This window comes from Arachis duranensis, chromosome 8 (genome assembly GCF_000817695.3).
Source record: "Arachis duranensis cultivar V14167 chromosome 8, aradu.V14167.gnm2.J7QH, whole genome shotgun sequence".
Taxonomy (NCBI): Eukaryota; Viridiplantae; Streptophyta; class Magnoliopsida; order Fabales; family Fabaceae; genus Arachis; species Arachis duranensis.
This window is the reverse complement of record NC_029779.3, coordinates 30,353,823-30,371,385: the sequence shown is the minus strand read 5'-3', so window position 1 is coordinate 30,371,385 and position 17,563 is coordinate 30,353,823. Positions and strand designations below refer to the sequence as shown.

Genomic DNA, 17,563 nt, shown 5'->3' with positions numbered 1-17,563 from the left:
CTATCAAGACCCTTAGTAGCAAAAAAGGTACCTTCCTCAATTAATAAAGATCTTTTTCATTTACAATATCTCTTTTAATATCCTCCTTTATTTTTTAGTTTTTCTACGAAACGCGCCGACTTAAGCTCGACAAAACGTGAAAATCCCATGAACCGACCTAGATGGTCGTCAGGATAAAACGACGAGGTACAAGTCGGCGTAAAGAGGTTATATGAGTTGATCGTAAGAACTCAGGAATCATCCGACTCTTAAGTCGAAATGAAAATCCGAGTAAAACAAACTCGAAAGAGCTCCGAGTAAAAGAAAACCGAGCTCCGAGTAAAGGAAAAACGCATCGCAAAAATAACCTAAGTCATGAAAACTCATCAAAAAGCAAAGGTGAGTATAAAGGATAACAAAAGAGATAGGAAAACTTGGAAAAAGTTTAAAGGCTGCATAAAAGCCCTTGAACGGAAAAGGCTCGAGAAAGCAATGCAAGCCAACAAAAAGGTTTTCCAGAAAAGATCAAACATATCGAAATAGAAAAGCATGCAAGCACAAGGTAACTTAAACCCTTATCCAAAAAAGGGCACTTACTTGGTTTAAAAACCCTTATCCAAAAAAAGGGCACAGATCAGAATACTTTGTTTACGGCCTCAAAAAGGCCAAGAAGAAATTGTTCACATCCACCAACAGATAAATAAAGTTTAAAAAAGGGGGGACCCACAGGCCGGGCCCCCATATAGCCATAAAAAATAATAAGAGTCATTTCTTCAAAGGAGTAGAGGAATCACCACCGCCAGACTCGGGAGGAGCGCCACCAGGACCAGGAGGAGGAGCTGTAGAGGAAGCCGGATGAGCAGCTGAAGAACTCGGAGCATCTCGGGAATGAGGAGGAGACTCAATAATCCTCTGTCCCCGAGTCTTCAGGTCTGACTCGGAAACGACCTCGGGGACAGGAGGATCAACGATGGCGCCATCAATAACTACTTTGTCAGGATGTAGTGGAGAAAGATCCAAGTCGGGAGCTATAACCCTGACCTGCTCCAAGAAAATTCTCCAAGACTCCTCGGCGCCCTCAGCGATAGAGTCCTCCAACTCGGCATAAGCATTCCGAGAGTTCAGCAAATCCTTCCTCACAGCCACAATATCCCGGAATAAACTTTGGTAACTCTCCTGGGCTGTCTTCCTCAAATTCGCCTCCAAGGTAAGTTGGGCCTGCAGCTGGCTTTCCTTCTCCCGAAGGCTATCCCTCTCCTCCCTCAACTTATCCCTCTCCTCCTTCAACTCCCTCTCATGTTTTTGAAAAACAAGAAGCCTCCCCTCCAGCTTCTCAACTTTTGAGGTTGCCCCCAAAGAGCTGAGGGGAGTCTTCTCAAAGATGTCCAAAAGTTTGCCACAAACTCCCGCCGCCCTAAAACTCTCCTCGGCCAGAGCGGTGAGGTGGTTCCGAACAGAAACATCATCCATATTTATTAAAGGATAGATATTCTTTCGGACGAATGCAAGAGCATCCGCCTTAACCCCACCATCCCAAGAAGGGCCAGACTCTGAAGTCTTGCGCTTCTTCTTCTCTGGCTCGGAGAGAAGTTGGGCAGAAGGGAGTGGTCGGGACAAACTTGAGGAAGAGATTATAATAGGCTGAGAGGGAGTACCCACAGTCCTAGGAGGAGGAGGAGGAGGAGGGGAGGGGATTGCCTTGGCACCACCAGACCTGGCCCGGGACTTTGCTTTAGCCTCCTGCACCCTTTGGTAAGACTCCTGAGCATTCCTTTTTGCCATATCTACAAAAGAAACAACCAAGTTACAAGTCGGTAAAATACAAGTCGGCGGAAACAACTCGGAAATAAGAAATGCATGCACTACCTATGCAAGATTGAACAAAAGTCGGCGTCCCCTGAAGGATCTTCCTCGTATCCAAGTATGGGGCCCTCCCCCACGCTTCTCGGAAAAACCCCACAACGGCCGCCTCCACCTCGTCTAGGTCATCCAGACCATACTTTTCGGGAGAGGAGGCCGCCAACCAATAAAGGGGGAAGCGAGGGGAAGAGTGCTCATCAAGGAAAAAGGGGTGGTGACCCTCTACGGCTTGAACTTTGAAAAAGAAGTTTTTGAAGTCATGAAAAGATCGGCTTGTACTTTGAAAAAGAAGTTCTTGAAGTTGTGAAAAGATTCGTCAAAAAGGGTGAAAATCCTCCGACCTTGTATGGCTCGGAAGGATACCCATTGCTGTTTGTTGTTTAGCCCACTAAAGGGCTTAGTCATGTGAAAGAGAAAGAAGAAAATCCTCAAAGAGGTCGGGAAGTCCAGAGCATGGCTAATAAACTGATAGATCTTCAAAAAACCCCAAGAGTTGGGGTGAAGTTGAGTAGGGACAACTCTACAGTGTTGCAAAACAGATATCTCGAAATCCGAGAAAGGAAGAAAAACACCCAAGCGGGTGATCATGCATTCATACATAAAGAAAAAATGAGGGACCGCCTCATTTTCTCTCCTTACATAAAGAAAAAATGAGGGGCCGCCTCATTTTCTCTCCCAAAACAGACCCGGTCTTCAGGACCCGGGATTATCAGTTCATATTTTGGCTCGTCCTCCTCCGAAGTACAGAGCCTGTGATGAGTACGAAGATGAGTGATGAACTCAGCATCGACCAACGGTTCCTCCCCAAGGACCGTAACATCTACCCACTGAGAAAGGACGTCTACGGAAGCCATTTTTTATATAAAGAAAAGTGGCAGAGACCTACAAAAGGGAAAAAGAAAAGGAAAAATAAAAAAAAAAACACGGCCCCTAAAGAGGAGAGATACGAAGCTAGAATCTATAGGTCAACCTATCCACTCACAAAACATGCAAACATAAAGCATGATATGGAAGAAACAAAACTAACATTTATCCGAGAAATGAAGGTTGGAGAAGAATGAACCCAAACTTTAAAGAAAATTTGGGCTCAAGTAGGGGCACTGTTCATACCCTGGCCCAATGCAAAGGCCCAGGTCCAACTAAAAGGCCTAACCTAAAGGATTAGAGCCTAGCTAAGTACCGGCTTTCACATAAGAAGTCGGTATCAACCACGACTTGGTCTGAAGAAGTCGGATATGAGATTAAACTGGCAGATAAATACTCATTCAAATGAGTAACCGCCCCTAAAATCTCTCTAACCGCTTCATAAAGCCATATCTTAACCTCCCCAAGATAATAGGGACGGTTAGCACCCTAAAGATACGGCACTACTCCAACGGTGGTTATTGGCTCACCACTATAAATACACTGACACCTCTCAGGTATCCCTAAGTTCCAATACATTCTAAACCTGCTTAACCCCATGCTGACTTAGGCATCGGAGTGTCTTTGCAGGTACCACCCCCCATCTCTTGGAACACACAACTCGGAGGCGGCTCCCAAACGTAAACCAAGTCGGAGACCACACTCCTCCAGCGCTTGGGCCTCACACAAGCCCAACCACCGTCCGGTTCTAGATAAGCCCCGGAACAAACATCATGAACTAAATTATGACTTTAGCATAATTTTATTTATATAATAATAAAGAAGAATAACGCTTGATTAAGAGAAAAATGAATTGAATTACAAGTAAGAAAAAGGATACAATTAATTAACAGGTTCCATCTTATACATGAACATGGGAAACACAACAATTCCTCTCTCACTTATCCTTATTGCAGCAAGAGTATTAACCTTCCCCTACCATTCACACTATAAAATAAGAACAAAAAAAATTATGAAAATGGAACCCACTTATTCCAACACATAAAAAAACACCCTCACCATATGGTCTCCTATGAAATAGTACACCCTACAGCATAGCATAAAATAAGCCAACAAAAAAGGACAAAATATAGTAATAATACATCATACAAAGTTGCACATACCATGACACAAATCCATTGTCAAAAAAAAAAAAACATTAATTACTCTTAGCTATTTATCAATGCACATTGTTTCCTGATTTCACCTTGTGTCCCTGTCTTGACATTAATTCTTCCCATTTTCTCCATAGAGATTGCAAATTGAGCATAGAAATTCCGAAGTGACCCTTGAAGTAATTGGTTCACCAGAGAGTTTGTAACACTGTTGACCAACAACTGAGAATCTGAAGTGAATAGGCCTCTTCTCTTAACAACTTGGTTATAGTAACCAAGATCAAAGGTCTTGCGGCTACCAGGGTCCATCTCAATCAAAGTGGTGTTGTCATTGATGCTCTTGCACTTGAATTTCTTCAGATTTTGTGCATACTCACTGTCTAGTGCAGGGTCTTGATCTAACTTCCCAGTGAAGTTGTACAAACGGTTGCTGATTGTTGAGCAATGAGACACTCCAATTGTGTGTGCACCTTTACAAAACCACAAAGTTACATATATTCATCATTTTAGCTGTCACATAGTTATGTGTCACTTTTATATTTGGTGAAAACTCGGATACATGCATCTGTCTTTACGTAAAGTTGATAGTGGAGAACAGTTAGATAATAATTTAGTCAAACATATAAAATTATCTAATAATTCTCAACTATCAACTATATACGAAGACAAACTGCATGCGAGTAAGAAACAATAAAGACAGATAAAACGAAATAAAGTGGTCTATAAAAAACTGTGATTGAATAATGTAAATACCAGATAGGATGACTAAGTCATTGAGATCGAGTCCAGCATTGTTAAACTTAGTTTGCAGGGTGGTGAAGTTATCAAATGGAGCAGTCCCTTCTACCTGTTGGAACTTGCCAGAAGGGTCCACCCTGAAGAAAATCCCATGTTAATTATATAATATTAGTGTTGATGAATGATTATTATGTTGATGTACTCACAGTGGCAACAATGGAGTCTCTAGCAGCCAAAGTTAAGATATCAGCACAAGAAACAACACCAGGGCATGCAGCTTCCACGAGGCTCTTTATTCTCTCAATGAAGTCAAACCCTCTCACTGTCAAGTTTGGTGGAGCATTCTTCTCAGCTTGCTGGTTTGTGTTGTTTAGAAGCACTGATCCATCACACCCCTGAAAGTTAAAACTCAGGTTATTTTGAAACACAACAAGCTAATTATAGTAATTACTTAATTAATAACCAACTAATTACCCTGACAAAACAATCATGAAAATGCATTCTTATTAATGCAGCTGCAAGTGAAGGAGCATTGTGGATGTGCTCATTCACAAAATCAGAAACAATCTTCTCAGCTTTTGGGCAGCTTTTAGCATAGAAACCAAGCTGCAATTGAGCATGTGTTGTTGCAATTGATGCTATCACACAAACAATAAAAAATCTCAAGTACCCTAATTTCCTTGCCATTATTATTTCCAAAGATCTTAGTAGCAATATAATTAACTAACTATATATTAATATATAAGCACTAAGATTAAGATACACTACTTGTTAGCAAAGAGGAAATTAAATCTCTTATGTTCCTTTCCACAACAGTGTGTGGCTAGTGATTTATATAGTGCACTTAGGTTGAGGGTACCCTACAAGAAAACAAGAGAAAGAAAATCAGAGATGGTCCATGCATCTAACTAACATGTGCAACAGGATCATACTATACTATATTACTAATTCTACTTTATCATATAATAATTGTAACTAGTCTAATAACAACTTAGTTTGTTGCGTACCCTTATACGACAAGTGTAATAAGTTCTAAAATAATTGCATTCTAAATGCTTCAATACACGTCTATTTCTTCTTTTTCTTTTGCTTCAATAAGGGGTATCTAGAATTAACCCAACTTCAACTAATTTCAACTCTCAATTGGGTTTCATTAGGTTAAATTTTAGTAATTGATGTATGATGAATTACAAAAATTAGTTAAATGTTATGTGCACAAAAAAAAAAAATAGCTATCAAATTAATTATTTTATATTTCTATATATATTTGTATCTTATTTTTAATATATATTTTATATTTTAACATATATTCTATACAAATAATTTGATGACTGATTTTTTTATATACTCATAGCATATTTTGATAAATTATAATAATTTCTCTCTTACTGCAGAGGGTTTTCTTAAAACAATCTTATTACATAGAATTATAGAAACAAAAAATTAGTTATTAATGAGACACTCACCATAGAAAAGTTTAATTATTATGTTTATGAAAAATTTGATTAGTATGTTATTTCTGTTGGTTAATTTTTTCGTGCAAAAAATATATCATGTATAAATATACACAAATATATACGGATTAAATTTTAGTATTTATGGAGAATTTTTTTTTTCAAATTTAGATTATAATAAAATGTGATAGTAGATATTTTATAATTATAACACTAACCTTTCTTAAAAAGAATGTTATGGTGAGTGTAGCAGCCCAAACAGATTAAATATAAAAGTAGCTAGGCTAAATTTAACTAAATCCCAAGGGAATTGAATATATCTTCGCATATTAACAACTAATATCTAGCATATCGAGTATTCATACTTTAATTAAGCATTGGATGCCATACCAAGCCATCTTTATTTTATTTTGTTATTTATTTAATATTTTTTTACTCAAACAATCTTTAATTTGGACCATATATTTTTATCAAGTTGTATAATCCACAAGACCACAATAATTTGTTGACAAAATATATTCAATTCCAACTCATGCTAGTAGCGATGACACAAATTGATGAATAAAATAGTTGACTTATACCTGCTCCGATCGTACACTACTATCTCAGACTTCGTTCCAATCCATTGTGTTATGCACGTTCACTTTAATATCGTCACACATTCATGAGATAGCAGCCCCATATATATGTATATATATGTCTATGTCAAAGTGATTATGATAATTACAAAAATATTGTTAAAATTAATATTTTTGTTTATATTTTAATAATATTTTTAAATAATATTATTTTAATTTTAACAATATTTTTAAAATATTATAATGACTATAATTAATGTAATATAGTTATATTAAAATGATATATATATTCTTCAAATTAAATTAACGGTGGCTAGCTACCTGCTGCCACCTGTGGATATAACGTTAAGAAATGGAAAAATAGTGACGCTACGATATACCATAATTGTAGAGTGGTTAAGAAGTGGGTAAAAAGAGTTTTGTGATCTAAATCATTGTGATTTAAATTAAAATATATTGTTCATGTTGATCAAGATATAGACAAAAGTTGGGAATTCTATTCCTTTTAATTTGTTAATTATTGATGGTGAGAGTAGTGATCCTCTCATCATATATATAGTAATTGTGAGTATTGTTGACGAGATATAACAAAACAAATTAAGCAGCCAAAAACTGCTTAGGAGTAGGTTTTCTTTTCCATTCTTTTGACATGCATATAGAAAGATATTATTCGTTTAACTTTAACTACTTAATGTTGAGAATTTGAGCAGGCTTTTTTTTTTTATCTCAAGTAAGTTTAAGTAAAGTTAGGTATCATCAAGTAAAAGTATTTATGTATTTGTGCTGTGTATATATTATTTTACATGTTTTTCAGTAGAGTAATTAATTATTAAAATAATTAATTTTTTTAATAACAAAACAAGCAATTTTTTGTGAATAATAAAAATAAATTATAATTAATTTGTTCTTTTACTTTTATTTGTATTTTAACTATTAACATTGATTTGTCACTTTATAACTCGATTTTTATTGAGCATTCTGAGTCTTAGTTCGATTTTATTTGCCTTCATTTTAAGTTTGTAAAGAATAATTTAACTTAATGATCAACGATCATAATATTAACTCTATGTCTATAAAGAATTAAAAATACCTATTTTTATATCTCAAAAAGACCACATAATAAATTTTAGTTTTTGTTTAATATTTTATAATTATAGAATTTTTATATTTTTTAAACACTTACGGACTTAAGTATCAAAATGTCTTTTACAAATATTCACGATCATATTTTTTGATATCTGAATTATTCTCATTTTATTAAAAGAAAACGTATTACAATAACATAAGAGATGAATTATATCTCAAAAATTTATTCACACAAGAATAAATATAAATTTAATTTGATTATAGTATTTATAAATATAAATATGAAATCATATTTGTAGGCGACTAATTTGCCTAAGATGGTTAATTATCATGTGGATGTTCAAACCTGCTTAATAATTAAGCATTATCCTATAACTTCGCCCGAGAAAAAAAAAGACAAATTAAAGTAAAAAAAAATACCTAGGACACAGCAATACAAGATATACTTTATTTAAAAAATATTATTTATATATTAAAATTAATATTAAAAGTTATTATATATATTTATTGTTTAATTTATATTTAAGGTGTATTTTATATTTTAATATATATTTTATATTAATAATTAATTTTAATATATATGTGGTATAGAATATAGTTGATATTATAACGAGACAAGTATTGCTAATTTTACGGGAACAATTGAAGGGGAGGGGGTGCGTGTGGCATATACATGATTAATATAATAATAACTTGTTAAATATGCTAAATTGTAATAAAAACAACTTTCTTAATTCTGATGGAGAGGCTTTTATGGGAATTACCGCACGTAGATTAAATTAGTACATTGGATGGGGGTCACTTTCGTGCCATTTCTGTCTCTTATATCCTGTGGTTGATTCCAAATCCATGTGCCCTTTATTTTGTATAATCAAAATTGAAAAGCAATAATGTTGTTGATGGACATATTCAAAGCCTAGAGACCCCCTAATCATGCCAGGTTTTTGGATCTACCATGCCCTTGCCTATTCAGCATAACCAATGATCAATAAATAATGAGCAGGTTTCAAATGTGTTGAGGCATATGATTTATTAATTTTCATGTCAGATTTTCTTCTGATCAAGGTGGTTATTAGTCGGTGATCAACATTAGCTAACTAGCTTAGCTTTCGTATAATCAATTTAGATTAGTGGAGTCAGTTTATTCATCTATTTAAATAAGTATTGAAAATTTGAATTTTATTTTATGTATACAATAATTTATTGATTAAATATTAGTCAAATATCAAATTCTTAAATAAAATTCAAATTTAAAATAGATTAATTTTTAAACTATCAAATTAAAAAATACCGTAAATAACAAAAAAAAAATTAACGAGTCTTATAAAAATGTGAGGACTTTGTTTTTCTTGGGAGAGCGATCAGCTGTCGATAATAAGGTGAAGCCAATTTAATTATCATTGTCCTGTGCTTGTGATCCAATGTTATATGCACAATTGTAACAAACTTTTATATATATTTAAAAAAAAAAATTTGAACGTCGTTTTCTGAATTAACAATTTAAGAAATAAAAAACAGCACAAGAAAGGACTCTCCCACTGGCCATAATGCATAATTGAATTTGAATAGTCAACATTAAACAGTTCTTTAGAGAAAAATTAATCACATTTCACATGCATTATTGTGGTATGTTGTTGCAAAAGGGAAAGTCTCTACGTTTGATGAAATAGGATACAATATTATTATTCAAGTGATTGTATCTTTGCTTCATCTTGCGGGCAAAGCTTGATTTTACAGTGATTGTCTAACTGATTGGGACCAAGTTGTCTAGTGATTTGGAAACCAACCTTGCAAACATACTTTCTCTAATGTTAGAATCACCACATCAAGAGTTCAAATATGTAAATGTAATTGCCAATTTGCTTGAAAATTGGACCAAACCAGCTGATGGAATCGATTTAATCGAAAATTTCGATTGATTTGAGCTATATGCCTATATTTAAAAATTTATTAATAACTAATTGGTTGTTGTATGTACAAAATTATATTTAAATCCCAATACTTATTTAAGCTAATGAAAAATTCACTCGACTAACTCAAATTAGTTACTTAAAATGTCGTTACATATTAACGCAAATATAAACCTTTTATAAGTCTTGATTTACAATAACTATAAGAAAAATAGTTTATGTGGCATTATTAAATTTAGAAAAAGTTTAGAAACCAATTTTTAGTTAGTTATTTTTTTTAATTTCTACGAGTTCAATGACGTCGTTTGATCCATGTAACCGACCTCACTTAGTAAATAAAATATAAAAAAAAACTGAAATTAATTAAAAGAATTAAATCTCTAGCATTACTCTTAAATATATATTATTTCTCAAGGATTAGCAAGTTGCCAAAGTCCAACGAGTTCCCATTTAGTGAATGTAAAGAGGCTCACTTTTTTTCTTTTACTTCAATTAAGTAAATGTTAGTGTGAAAATTTCAGAATTTGACAAGCATTTTTATCTTTAATATATTTTTTCCTTTGTCCCTTCAATGCACTAAATCCACAAGTGCACACAACATCTTCAATTCAACTCAATCACGTAATTCATATTGCTTTGTTACTTCACCTGACATGAAAGTGATAATAAGGATTCTATATCCACATTCACCACCTCGAGCCACAGCAAATTAAAGGGCTAATAATGATTAATGAGTCTTGGCCATGAAAATAAACAAACATTAACTAGGGATCAGAATACCTTTGCTCCATAATAATCCCAAAAGCTAAGAATTAAAGAATAATAATTTTGTTGTGTATAGATTCCAAGTTTTGTTGTTTGCCAGCTGGAATAAAATGCAACTTACAAGTAATATACACCCTTTAGTCAAAAAAGCATGTCTATAATAATTTATGATATTATTAACTTAATTGAACAATTTTCCGAAGCTGATTTTGCATGTAAAGTTGGATAAAAAACGTGACATTTGTTGTTGAAAATTAAAGTGGAAAGTGTGTGGAGCCTCTTTGATCTCTTCTCCAACTAATACAGAAAAGGAATACAACTTATCCAGTTATTACCGAATAGAAGAAGAGAATACATTAGAACTTCCCAAATCCCAAAAATTGCAACTGTATCATGAGGTAGGCCAACCATATGAATGTTGACATTAACAAAACTTTATAGTATATTCGTTGGGTAAGTATGAGTATGGCTTCTTTCTAAAATGCTGATAACATTAATAATTCATGTAACTTGTTGAAGTCCTAAACAAAAGAAAGAATTTAATTTTGATCTGGTAGATAGTAAAATAATTTTACACTTGCATTCAACTACGTATGTCACATTAGCAAAAATAACTACTTCTTATATCAACTATGTGAATGGTTATTTAAAAAAGAGAAAAAAACCCTAAACAATTCGTCACAAATACCTCAAAAAATAATAAGACACTCAATAAAAAAAACTATTTTCAGCCTTTAATTTTTATTTCTGTGAGACAGATTAGTCTCTCTATCAATATTTTCTCTGTATATTAACGAAATAAGCCTACATGACATGTTAAACTATTGAGTTATCCATTAAAAACTAATTCAAATTGACAAATTCTTTTTTATTAGAAGTTTTCTTGTCCTTTAAGGATAATTATTAGGGTTGTTTATTTATTTATTTATTTATTTATTTTTGCCTTTTTTAAATACTTAGCTAAATTTATTATATAAAACTAAGAAATATTAGTAATTTTTAAGTTGTTTTTACTTATAAAAATTAAATAAAAAATATATTAATGATTAACATGTCACATAAGCATATTCTAGAGACTAACCATCCTTACGAAATTAAATCTCAAATGTCCGAATAGGTATTTTTTTTATTGGGAGTTTTATAGTCTTTCAAAAAAATTATCAAAACCAAGATGGATACCCACTCTTAAAAAATTAGACGTAATATTACACCGTTGGTAAATCAAAATTAAACTTTAAAAAAATATGGGATACTTTGTTTTGGAAACCGGAAAAATAAAAATAAAAATATACTATACCTCAAACTCTACTTCTCCATCATGTTAAGCTGTGTCAAAAGTGCTAGTTGTGATAGAAGCACATTGCAAGATAAAGATTAATTTACTTATGATACTTTTTTTTGGTAATTATTTACTTTTGATATTAAATATTAGAATTTTGGGATTCTCATTCAAAAAAAAACCAAGTACCACTCTTAAATTTTTTTTTTTTTTGGGCATAAAGTTTTTTTAGAGAAAGTTTCTCCTTAATACTTTATTACATGCTTGTAATTTATAAATGCATTTGGAAATCATTCATTAATAAAAACAAATTAAATTCAGCAATTAAACCTAAACCAACTAATCTAAAATCGTGCAATAATTACTAAAACGAGATAAAGCACTGGTTTCCCTATAGAGCATTAGAGCACTTGTTGGGGCCAAATCTGATTTGAATTGGAGTATGCTACATGCCTAATTGTAACCATTAGAAGAGAAAAACACCAAGCAAAAATGTTACATAGAAAACGACAAGTCACATGCTTTGGACCCAAACTTGTTCAATTAAGATGAATCAAGATTACACCTACAGAGTGGCAACAGGGTAGTACACATAATCATATGAGTTTGGCTATGTTATATCTCTTTTGTAGACTAAAAGCTGTCTTCATTCTGTTGGGTTCCACTCACTACTGATTTTTGTCATCATTTTCACCCCGTTTTCCCCGAGTTTGGATTCTCTCAAGGATTTTCAATGTTTGTCAAAATAAAACGTTATTTGTACATTAAAATTAACCATTATACATTTGTATATAAATACATATGTTATTTAACTCATTTTTAATATATATTTTATATTTAAATATTGAACATATATTTTATACTAGTGACTAATTTTAATGACTAATTTTAGTTTACACATAGCATTGTCAAAATTCACAACTGAATTAACTTCTTTCATATATGTAACCTACAATCCTACATGCATGGTTTGTTATATTATGATAAATTTATATATATACCAATAAAATGATAAAATGCCATCTTAAAACAGTACTTTTGGTTTAAAATAAAAGTTGTTTATTTCACACCTATAATATATGATACTATGTGTATGATTTTTTATTTTTAGAAAAAAGAGGTTTCTATTGCTTTCAGTGTACTCTTAATTGAATGGTGATTGATGAATTATCTTTATTGGATTAAATGCTATGGTGGACACTTTTACTCAAGAAAGCTTGTTGTACTCATTTTTAGTATGTAGCAAGTTTTGAGAAGACAAATAAACTCTCTCATGGCAGCAGTAACAATGCTGTCCCAGGAAATTATGTGCAAATATTAGAAGGAATCTTTTATTTCCACTTGATCATGTTAATGGGTAAATCATGGCATAAGAGTCAATTATGAATTTAGATTATTACACCGTGCATGCATACATGATTATCAGAGAATGTGATGCTAAACAGGTAATAAGGTTTATAATTATTTGTAGTTTTCTAATGAATAAAAAGCACTTATTTCATAACATGTAATTCCAAAGATAACCCTCAGAATGCATTTACATTTTTTTGGTTGAAGGACAACGCACATAAACGGTCACATATATGCAAACATAAAAGACATGTTCTGCATGATAATGAACCCCACAATCTCAACTACTCACATATATAACATGATTCTAACGATTTGTATCCATTATCATTCATATTCTCATGAGTCATGAGGCTAGCTAAAATTTTTTTACTACTCCTCATAGTTTAGTTTGTTGAAATTAAAACTACTCAAATTGATATTCATATACTGTTGTTGTCTAGTCTTTGCCTGCAAATAAAATTCTAACAACTAAAACCCATAACAGCTTCATAACAGTTCTACCATGAGGGTAGTTATTGTTACAAGAATAAACCAATTCTTCATTGAAGTAGGTGCCCAAGAAACAGTTTCCGAGATCAAAAGAAAAATAGAACAAATTCATGGTACTCCAGCAGCTTCACAAATCCTAACAGTTTCTGGATGGGAACTAGTGGATGGCTTAGACATGGAAGACTATCCTATAGTCACTGAAGGTACAAAAATTGACCTCAATATCAAACCAAGCACAGAACCACATTTTAACCAGGTTAACAAAATGCAAATCACAGTGAAATTTTCAGCTAGAAGGATCAAGATAGAGGTGGACAGAACAGATACTGTTCGGAGCTTAAAGGAAAAAATCCACATAATTGACAGCACCCCCATCAAAAGAATGACACTAGTTTTTTCAGGGGTGGAGTTGAACGAAGATTTCAGAAAGCTAAGTGAGTATGGCATACGTGAGTCTTCTGAAATTGTTGTGTTCCTCAACACCATAACTAGGGCAAGAGATGAAGCTCCCTCAAGGAAGGTGAGCCTGGTGGTAAAAACTTCCTCTAGTTTGCTTAATGCAGCAACTATTCCCCTGGAGATGAGAGATGCATGCACTGTAAATGACTTAAAGCAGTTGTTGTTAAGCAGAAAAATTCTGCCTGTTGATGACTACTTATTTATTCATAGGCAAAGGATCATGAGGGATAGCTGCAGCCTCAGATGGCACGGTGTTGAAAATGGAGACTGCCTCTATGTGTTCAAAGGGACAGTTAGTCGCAGTGGATATCACTAAGCATTTTTAAATTTTAAAATATTATTATTACTAATATACATTACTTCTGCTGTTTAACTTTTCACTAGGGAAATGATTGACAAGACCATAAAAACTTAGTGTTGTTTTATATGTATGCTTAGTGTTTGCTAAGAATCTACAATATATTTACAAGTCGATACTATTGCTATTTTTATGAATTTAATCTAAGACTATATTTTAAAAGAACTTGAAAGCAAGAAACCAAACTACTCAAGTGGTATATCATACATTATTAACAGCAAATAGTAGCTTCATATTTTCTTATATGATAAATAAATAAAAGAGAACTTGATTAACTTAGTAAGTGAAAATCCTTATTCATTGAACATACAATAAACTTTGCAAGTTTGGAATTCAAATATTGCTATTCCAATCGACGACATCAATGTTAAACTAAAAACATAAACAACCAGAATAGCAACGAGCTTGAACAACATTTTTTGTTTTTTCAAAAGGAATAAAAATAAATAAATCTAAGGTGATTCTCATAATTTTGTAGAATTCCCTCAAGGTCTTCAATATAATTTAAAACAAAACGACCTGATAAACTATAAATATACAGTGCTATAATTGAAAGCCAAAACTTCAGTTTCTATAAATAAATCATGCATTTACATTGGCAAGACAAATTAGACAGCTTGGAAGTTCAAATTGGAATTAAGAATTGGCCAATCCTGGGAGTAACATCACTCACTACAATGCTTAATTTTTCTTCATAAAAAACTATGTACATAATAAAGCATCAAAAACTTTCTTTTCTCTTTTGTTTGGATCACAACTATAATTAAGAAGAATAAAAAGGAAGATAATGACATACTTTTTTCAGGCATCGATGAACTTATTACAAACATGTACAACAGTGCAGCATCTCTCCTGTGTATATCTAGCAATTGTTGGACTTTAATTCCTCAAGAAACAAAAATGTGTAAAAAGGGAAAAACAATTGGCACCTTTGACTGGAGAACTAGAAGATGAAATTGATTTCTTCGAACTGGGCGAAGATCAGCTCCACTAAGTCCATACACATATATTAGATTTTGATCTGTTCTGCAGAAAGTAAATAACTGAGGAGATATGATATATAGGAACCAAAAGAAACGCTACAAGTAACTGAAGAACAGGCACATGGACCCAAAATCAGAATATGCAGACAACTTTAGAAATATGGAGCAGTTGCAGGCAGCAGGCTGAAGTAATGACATATAGTTAGATGTCATTTTCCCACACCGTACTCTGATTCCAACCATGCCTGTGAGTCAACATATTGCTGCCCCGGAAAGTTCAATGCTATACTTTTTCTAATCTCATTACTGACAGGGCCTGACGAACCTTTAACTTTCTTCATACAATTATACTTTGCAGGCACATGGGCACCACCCTTTGAGCACAGATCCAATACAGCTGGAACACGCCCGTAAAATTTTCTCCCTTCATCTACAAGTTCACGATCTTGAGGCCTTTGGCTCCATACGATCTTCGGGGGCACTAAATCATCCACTGTAGCTTTCATCCAAAAGTGAGATCCTCTCCAACTTTCATATTTAAATACTCCACAAAGCCTAGCTTTATGGCCAGAAGGCCCAACATGAACCTCAGAACAATGTTTACAAACTTTTACTGGATAAACCAACAACAATTTCTCCACCCCTGACCTAAGAATTTCCCAAGCATTGAGTGTTTCTTGTGCTACAGAGGTAAGATCCCTTGGTGACAAAGATTCACCTCCATGCAGGCTATCATTGGCAGCCTCCAAGCTCCAATTACTTGAATTAAGATTTTCATCATTGGGATAAGCGCCTGCTTGCCAACATAGCTCCAAAACAGCAGGTACGCGTTCAAAGTCAAACCTCTGGTTGTGTGTAATAACAGGCTGGAACATGTTATGTAGGTGAAATGCTTGGACAGGAACAAGTATATCATTTAAACCACCTCTGACCCACTCATGAACTCGATTCTTGGCTCGATGCTTGTAGCCCCAGCAAGTTTGAATTTTATGCCCCTGCTCACCAATAAATATCTCTGGACAGAATCTGCAAATGTATATTATGGGCAGATAAGAATAAAATTATCTCAAGAATTTCAGCTCTCAAAACACAAAACACAATAGGCCCGAGGTAAGGTACTAACTTAACAATCATACTTTATATATGGCGTTAACAAGATTGCAATTATCTCATGTAAATGCAGTACAAACTTCCTAACTCAAAATGTAAAAAATCAACATTTAAAAAAAAAAAAAAAAGAAAAATCCCAGATACTACTACTAGCAACAACAAAACAAACAATAACAAAAATTAATAAAAGGCTCTCACTTGCAAGCCATGATAGGAATGGACTTGAGAAGGATGGAAACGCCATGGAAGAGAATATCCCGAGTTACCAGCACCTCCTTTGCAACCGGAATGGTGGCGCGAACCGGGTACGCTTGGGCTCTTCTCTCGATTCTCTTGAGAATCATGGGGCGGAGCTTCCTCAGTTTCGTTTTGGTGGCGTAGAACCGAATAGGAAACTCAAAGCATCTAACTGATTCGCTGCACACAAGGCCCCGCCAAGGCAAAGTTCTCAGAGCCATCGAGTCTGCAACACAAAATGATAAAAAAGGACTTAGTTGGTCACAGAGGCATTTCATCGAACAGTTAGCTGTCGTCACGGACACGCAATGGGAAATACTGACGCTAACCTATTGGGATTCAAACGAATCGCGAGAGAAGCCAGGGCCAATTGCCAAACTGGGCTTTTCGTTTCGGATCAAATTTTTTATCTTTGAGGTGCAAATGCGAAGCAGCGTCTGTTAATTTTGCAGTATGAGGAAGATGGAGTAGCCGTGAGTCTTTCGTTGTGGCTTACTGGCTTTCATCCAACAGCGATCAATAGTTGTATATTTGTATATTCATTTTCAATTTTAATTATATTATGAGTTCGATTATATATTTAACAATGTTTTATTAAGTAATTATATTTTAAATTTTATGTAATTAGCTTTAAATACACCAAGTAATTTTGGATGTTAATTACTTAATTATGAAAACTGGTTTTAAAAAAATAATAATTTATTTAATCTGAGTTGTGACATTCTCACTCTCGAGTAATTACCCAAATCAGTCCAATTTTAAAAGTGGACATTTTAGTTCAAAAAAAAATTAATACAGATCAATCTCTAAAGTTTTATTACGGCAGACAAATCAGTCTTCGGCTTATTTTCTCGACAGAGTAATTACCCAAATTAGTCTCTAAAGATTTTAAAAACAGACATTTTAG

General features: G+C 33.5%; 3 protein-coding genes across 7 annotated transcripts; 1 reads left to right on the top strand and 2 right to left on the bottom strand.

Moving 5' to 3' along the window:
• Positions 1–3,568: 3,568 nt before the first annotated feature.
• Positions 3,569–5,386, bottom strand: LOC107462031 (peroxidase 3-like). The gene is given in 5 exon segments (XM_016080586.3): positions 3,569–4,327; positions 4,611–4,693; positions 4,695–4,732; positions 4,802–4,990; positions 5,070–5,386. Coding segments are annotated over 5 exon segments (939 nt in total). The 5' UTR covers positions 5,283–5,386; the 3' UTR covers positions 3,569–3,911.
• Positions 5,387–13,522: 8,136 nt separating this feature from the next.
• Positions 13,523–14,284, top strand: LOC127741247 (uncharacterized). Its single transcript, XM_052253334.1, has one exon. It carries the CDS (start codon positions 13,523–13,525, stop codon positions 14,282–14,284), a length of 762 nt encoding a protein of 253 aa, XP_052109294.1.
• On the bottom strand, positions 14,217–17,184 carry LOC107462093 (APO protein 4, mitochondrial). Of its 5 annotated transcripts, XR_008001966.1 has the most exons (5): positions 16,986–17,184; positions 16,618–16,882; positions 15,461–16,335; positions 15,256–15,347; positions 14,217–14,241 (listed from the first exon to the last, which is right to left on the bottom strand). XR_008001966.1 is itself a non-coding variant. In XM_052252475.1 (3 exons), exons 2-3 carry the CDS (start codon positions 16,875–16,877, stop codon positions 15,519–15,521), a joined length of 1,077 nt encoding a protein of 358 aa, XP_052108435.1. In that variant the 5' UTR covers positions 16,878–16,882; positions 16,986–17,184; the 3' UTR covers positions 15,120–15,518. The 5 variants fall into 5 exon arrangements, 1 of the variants encoding a protein (XP_052108435.1); XR_008001965.1 differs by having other exon boundaries at positions 15,256–16,335; XR_001586720.3 differs by lacking the exon at positions 14,217–14,241 and having other exon boundaries at positions 15,120–15,352.
• Between the last annotated feature and the right edge of the window lie 379 nt (positions 17,185–17,563).

Excerpts from the sequence above, each read along its gene's own strand:
- LOC107462093 (XM_052252475.1), bottom strand. The coding sequence starts at position 16,877 with ATGGCTCTGAGAACTTTGCCTTGGCGGGGCCTTGTGTGCAGCGAATCA. Across the intron at positions 16,336-16,617 it reads ATTCCTATCATGGCTTGCAA|ATTCTGTCCAGAGATATTTA; the intron begins GTGAGAGCCTTT and ends ATACATTTGCAG.
- LOC127741247 (XM_052253334.1), top strand. The coding sequence starts at position 13,523 with ATGAGGGTAGTTATTGTTACAAGAATAAACCAATTCTTCATTGAAGTA.